General features: G+C 37.8%; 1 protein-coding gene across 1 annotated transcript; it reads left to right on the top strand.

The window, feature by feature from the left end:
* Nucleotides 1-2,187: 2,187 nt before the first annotated feature.
* LOC134509878 (taste receptor type 2 member 40-like) lies at nucleotides 2,188-3,123 on the top strand. The gene has a single exon (XM_063322530.1). The coding sequence runs from the start codon at nucleotides 2,188-2,190 to the stop codon at nucleotides 3,121-3,123; it is 936 nt and encodes a 311-aa protein (XP_063178600.1).
* Nucleotides 3,124-7,020: the final 3,897 nt, after the last annotated feature.

Here is a 7,020-nt window from a genome sequence, read left to right as displayed (position 1 = left end):
TTGCTAATCTGTTTAAAAATCTTCCAAAGGAAGAGTTTCATTGGCTTTTGAACCCATTTGTTAAAAATGCAACACCTTCTGATTAGTTTGCAAGAACAACTGATTGACATCAGGGAAGATGGGCATTTACTAGCTGAATTTCAACAGAAACTTTTGCATAAGTGGTGGATGGGATTGACAAATGAGCATCATGATTTGGTCAGTGCAGCCAACAATATACATCTTCCATTTGGATTTATGTATGAGCCAACAATATACTTCCATTTGGGCTTCTGTATCTATGTGAGATATGCAATCACATTTCTCTGACTAAAAATAATTATTAATAATATTTTTAGTGTGAACGAGAAAAGGCGTTGTACCATTAATAAAATAAAATAAAAATTATTTTTAAAATATTGTTAATTCATCTTTAATCCCTTTTTTCATTTCTGGTCTTGCGTGTGTTTTATAATGTACATAATAAGTGCATTATAGAAGAGGCCATGGTAATTATTTCTCATGAACTCAGAAGTGATAATTGTGCAATCCAGGGAGAGGTTTAGGCATCAGATATAAAATACAAATATGGGCATGTAAAGTGGGACATCAGACACCAGAGTTCAAAACTGTAGCTGTAAAAACAATTCAGCTGCTGCATAACCCCAGACATGTCTGTATTTCCTAGCGTTAGGATGTCGGTATGTCGTCTGGTCTGTCACCTCTTCCTCTGCCAGTGCAACGGAAAGCATCTGGTTTCCCAGTGATCATTGAGCAGACCCAAAGGAAGAAAAGGAAAGAAAATGCCCAAATCTCTCTCAATGGAGTGAAAGAGATGTAGATACTTTCGCATCCAGCGTATTATTCACCTTGAAGTACCTTTTCAAGGTAGAGAGAGATTTCTGTTCTTCTTGGTAATGTCACCTTCAAATAATTTCTGAAATTATAAGGCCTTTTTGCCATGGGAAATGAGGCAGGGACCCTGTGTCTTTCTCTTCTACTTTATAGCAGTCAGGTCATTTAACTGAAAGTTGGAAGGCTTGGACAGATTCTCTTCTGACCTATCCCCCAGACCACTCTGCTCCAGCATGGTGGGTGAATAAAAAGAGGGACAAGAAGTGTGCTGGCAGCAGTCAAATCAAAGAAACAATGCAGTAGATCAGATCCACATCATAACGTGATGATCAGCAAGAGCAAATTGTGTGCTTGCTTCATCAATTACCTGGTAGGAGTGAGTTGCCAATCAGTGTAAACTGTACTTTTCTTTTCAGTTGGCTTTGGTGCGATTGGTCCTTAAAGGTGTAGTTAGGCTGCTGGCCACAGAACTTTAATGCTTAGGGGCTAGCTCTTCTGACGGGTCAATACATCAAAAAAACCCACCACAGATTCAGTGGTGGGGGGAGAAGAAGGAAAAAAAAAAGGCTGTAAAGCAAGTGCACTAAGGTTCCCTGATGGATGGGATGCTCTCCTTAGATAACACTAAATATTCCATTACAAGTCCACAAGTGGAGTTGAACCAAGCTCTGAATCCTTTGTTTTGTTAGGAAAAATCAAGCATATAGTAGCCAGGCTGTGAATGTCTTTTCTGCAAACTTCAGACCCACAGTGAGAACGCTGGTGAAACAGTTGCAGGAGTGAGGGAAGAATATTAACTGCTTGATGGTCAGATGTGGAAATCAGATCAGGCTCCTCAAACACGTTTAAGAGACTTCAGGCATTTGTGTACAAAATTTAGTTCATTGTGTATTTTCTGAAAAAGTTTAGTATTTCTTGCACTTTCTGATGTTGAAACAATCTTTCTCTCCCCCCAGATAGGGGTATGGGGCTCAATCCTAGCATGAGGGAGAATACACACATCTGAAACTCTTCTCCATCTTTACATACATAAATTCAGAGGGTTCTGTGCAAACTGGACTACAACATTTTTTAAAATGTGTCTGAGCCCCTTAAATGCAAATCCTTTCTCTGAATTGCAAAGACTGTAATTGAATCTTTATCCTGTTTGCATGCTTAGAGAAAGCATCTGAGCTATTAATAACCTCCCAAAAATGCAAAACAACATAATATTAAATTACTTATTATGATACTTCTTCCTCTGAGATAAATAGGTGAGCATGTGCTGATAACAGCTAGTTGGGATTGGCATTGACCTGCAAATTTGAGGCTTTCAGGAGCCCATGAAAAGCCAAGTAAAAATTGTGATTTGCTATGTTCACAGTATTTTACCTCCTTTTTCTAACAATTGCTATAATTGAATCCATAGCAGGACTTCTAGGAAATGGAATTATCTTGATTGTCAGTTCAACTAGCTGCATCAGGAGCAAAATATTGTCCTCATATGATATGATTATGATCTTTCTGAGTTTATCCAGATTCTTTTTGCAGTCCTGGCTGATGTTGGATTTATTCCTAAGTCTGTTTTGCGAAGGCTCCTATTATCAAGAAAATTTGTTTGTAATTTTCAAGACAGTTTTTGTGTTTCTGAGCTACTCCAGCCTCTGGTTTGCTGCCTGGCTTAGTGTCTTCTATTGTATCAAGGTTGCTAGTTTTACTCAGTCTATCTTCATCTGGCTGAAGCAAAGAATTTCCAGTCTCATGCCCTGGATGCTGATAGCATCATCTCTTTTCTCCTTTGCAACCTCTCTTCCTTTCGCCTGGGATGTCTACAACGTACAAGACAACATCACTGCTCCTTTAACCATGACAAACTCTTCAGAAAGGAGAGTCACAATGAAAGACAAGGTTTTTCTACTGATTCTTCTCTGTAATGCTGGTATAGCTTTGCCTTTAATACTGTTTGCTTTTTCGAGTGTCCTGCTGATTAGGTCTCTGTCAATACACACCAGAGAGATGAAAAACAATGCAACTGGCTTCCGGGATCCCAGCTTAGAGGCCCATATTGGTGCCATCAAGTCAGTCTTTTCCTTCCTTATCTTCTATGTTACATATTTTATTTCTTTGGTTCTCATTTTATCCAGCATTTTTTTACCTTTTAGCATTGGGGAAATCATATGTATAGCTCTAATGGCTGCCTGTCCTGCAGGACACACTATGGTCTTAATCTGGAGCAACCCCAAATTTCGAGAGGCGCCAGCTAGGCTTTTGCACCACGCAAACTGCCATGTCAGACCTAGATACATGTAAAAGACGCTGGGCTAGCCTGGACTTTCTAGTTTAGATCCAAACTGATTAAATTGAAGTCACCAGAGGTACAAAATAATAGAAGCACAAATGAGTGGATTGTGGCCCTGACCCGGAATCATGAAGAAGCTGGGAATTTGCTTCACTTGGATGTGATCCTTGTAATGAAGATTTCTGTAAGTTCTCTTCTGTTTTAAAGGACAGTTGCCTGCAGAATAGAAGTACTGTACCTGCTGTACTTTCTTCAGAAATCATCACCATTTCTCAAAGACAGCAGAAAAACAAGGCCAAGACTCAAGATAATAAGGTAATCAATTGAAAAGGTTTAAGTTACAAATCAGACTCTCATCAAACTAAGAGAACAGACCTGCTTAAGCACAGGCACGCTCAATTCAATGAAGCCTGGAGGCTGTTTCTGGTTAGTACAAGCACACAATGAGGATGCTAAGTAATACCCAAGAATTTGGTAATTTCTTACTGATCATTTTTGACTGCTTGTTGATTCTCTAAGTTGAAAAATATTTTTTGATTCCAAAAGCATCTTTAAGATTCAAGCATGATCCAGTAAAGAATGACACAGCCTTTTGAGCTTCATGGTATTGCTGAACTAGTAATCGGTGTCTGCGTTACCAACAAAAAGACACACTGGAAGACTCTCCAAAATCCTGTGATTAGAGCTAACAGGAAAAAGATTTTCCTTATATGAGACTTTTCTGAAGAATTAATTAAAAGGTTAATATTTCAGGTTTTGTTATGGAGAATATATTCCTCAAATCAGAGGCATGGATTTGTGTAATTTAAATATTGTCAAATATATTTAAATTACTAAATTATTAAAATTAATTAATTAATTAATTAGCATTATTGAGAAAATAGTTCACCAGTGTTTACATATATGGCTTGAAACGCTCTTTAAAAGTTTCTAGAAATCGCACTTCTCCGTGATGTGTCTCAATTTTGACAAGCTGTCCCCTGTAATTTTTTCTACACAGGAATTCCTTCGACTTTGGAAATAAATTACAATTTCCTCAGCAAAACTCAGCACATGACTGTTACATTAGGACTGGAACTTTATGATCCTTTTCAGTTGCAGTGGGAGCTTACATTCTTTTAAAGTGGTCATCACTGAAATATATATGGCTTGAGCCTTGTGTTGACTAAATGCATTCTGATTTAAAATATCTGGTTTTGATGTTGTCACAGTCAATCTGTTTGAAGCAATGTATCTGTTTAAACTGAGTTTGTGCCAGAATTGCTTTTTTAAAAAGATTTAAAAATACCAAGTTAAAGAATTTTTTCTGTTGGAGTCTTTCTTCCCATTATGACATACACTGTTCCAGAGGTGACAGCAGTGGCTTGCAGAAGAATTTTGTATGACATTTAACAGACACGGGGAAAACTCAGGACGTGGCAATAACACCATGACATGGCATTTTCACCATCTGTGAAAAATGGTGAGAGATTTGATCTATCTTCTCCATGGTGTCCCCTCGCTGGCCTTAGGGAAAAAAATCTCAGATCTGCCTGACCACAGGAACAAGCAAGACACATGGGGTCTGGTCAACCCATAAAACATATTTTTTCCTGCTCCAGGGTGAGCTATAAGGTACGTGGCTGCTCAGCAGGGATACCCTGAACAGCCTCTATCACATAAGTTGGTTTACGTTACATTATTTCTTCTCCATTTCCCCCCTCATGAGTAAACAACCTAACCACGTTCCTCAGTGGACATGAGATTTGAAAGAGGTCCTGTGTTATTTTTCAGACTCTTTAAGTGGGTCTTCCCTCCAAAGCTTTATTTGCATAGAGCTAAATGAAAAAGTTACCTGTGCATCAACATGCATTTTGGAATCTAAGAGGGAAATTAGACAGAAACACTGGAAGTGACCCCTTATAGGGTCAGTCTTCTGGTAGACCTTTCTGTAACTGACCAGCTAACTAACTTGGCATACTGATAAAAATATCTTTAAAATGAGTTTTATAAACAGTTACTAAACCCTTGTTGTTCCACTTGATAAATTATTAAATAAGATCGTTAAACATTTGTTCTGGTGAAAAAAAACCAACCCATGTACTGGTAGGAAAACAATAGTTGCTAGAGTTATGATTCTTTGATGTAATGCACCTTATCTGATAGTAGGCATTTTTCTCTTTTCTCTGTTTTGTTTGTAAGCTGGGAGTTGGTTTGAGTCCCCCATCTTAAACTTACGAGTTTGCAAGCTGAAGAAAGTTTGAAATTCATCTTATCAGACCCTTCTAAAACATTTCAACTATTTCCCCACACACCAATGCTACTTAGAGATACTGGCAGCTCTATTTAAAATCTGGTATGATAAATCAACTCAGGAAAAAAGCAAATTCAAAGCTCATCCTGTTCTAACACTAGCAGAATGAAATGATACAAATCATGTTGTCTTGTAGCAATTTTCATTGAGGATCCAGAAAAAAAAAATACAAGATTTTCTAGAAAAGTGCTCAAACATAGCATAAAACAAAGATGCCAGTATTTGAAACAAAGCTCTTTTCCACTAAAGAGACTTTTCTGGATTTCTGTAATTTACCAGTTTTACTAGAAGCCTTTCTTTGTGCCTGAGCAGCAAATTCCTTGTAAACTCTATGTGATGGGATTCCTGTTCCCTGAAGGAGAAGTACTATAAAATTGCAACATTATGACTGTATTTTAACAAAGTGTATTGTCTTTAGATTCCTTTGTATTGGACAGACAGAAAATTAGTTCCATTATACTGCATGGGTCTGTGGACTATCAGCTACTGATGAAGCCATACACAGAAAAGGCCCCGAACAAAATGTTTACCGGTTCACAGTCGGAACTTCAGGTTTGTGACAATATCAATATATTGTATAAAAGTAGCCTGCAGATGACTGGTAAATCATAAAATCCTTTGTAATGATAAAAAATAATCAATGAGAAATTCAGAGTAAAAAGGACAACAGCCCTCATTTGTTTTCTGAATCAGAGTCTGGCCTCTTTTCCAAGTAATGAAACAGTAATTTGATTCTAGTCATTAGCTCAAGGCAAGAAATGCAAAGATGTGCTATGTAATTGATAGATCACTACGGGATCATTCTCTGATTTGCATACCGGTAAGCACAGCTGGAATTTTCCTAACTGAAATTCTAGAAAACATGCTATGGATTCTACTTTCAATGCACATCAGAATGGGATTTTAAGAAATAGGAAAACCTGTCAATGGTACACAGATACAGCTCATTCCTCACAGACCTTCCTGAAACGAACACTGCACGTGCACACCAACGTATACCTGCACATGCACACACTGGCAAGCAGGCGTCTTGTATGATGGTTCCTCATACTTTTGCATGTGCACATAAAAATGGACGGCAGGACTTCCACATTAAGCTGGATAGCAACTTAAAGCAAAATATACATCTTTTAAAAGGGCATAGTTTCTTCATTACACTTCATTTTCTTTCATCTTCATGTGGCTTAATTTGTGGACATATGGAAATGCAACTGTTAGTCATGCCTAAACCAGCATATCTGATATGGCAGGTTACAAATGTCTTCCACAAGTCCAATTTTGCTGTTTATTTAAGCCAATTCACTGAGCTCTCTTTGTGTCCACCCTCTTACTTAAGCAGGGATACCTCTTAGAACAGTATCTTTGTTGCACAAAGGGGAGTTAAAACAGTGATGCCTACACTTAGCATTTGAAATATTTCCCTCTGTCCTATGAAATGGAATTCTTTTCTTTCCTTTTTGTCACCTGGAACGCTACACTGAGCTCAGAGAAGAAAAATGGGATTGCTGTTACTTTCAGGTTGTTGCGAAGATATGCGTTGTATGAATCTAAATTACAGCATGGACAGAAATTCCAGTTTATTGTGATAATATATATGTGTTTGTAAAATCCCAGG

Source organism: Chroicocephalus ridibundus, chromosome 1 (genome assembly GCF_963924245.1).
Source record: "Chroicocephalus ridibundus chromosome 1, bChrRid1.1, whole genome shotgun sequence".
Taxonomy (NCBI): Eukaryota; Metazoa; Chordata; class Aves; order Charadriiformes; family Laridae; genus Chroicocephalus; species Chroicocephalus ridibundus.
This window is presented reverse-complemented; position numbering and strand designations above follow the sequence as displayed.

What these genes read in the sequence shown, in the direction of transcription:
- LOC134509878 (XM_063322530.1), top strand. Translation starts at nt 2,188, where the DNA reads ATGTTCACAGTATTTTACCTCCTTTTTCTAACAATTGCTATAATTGAA.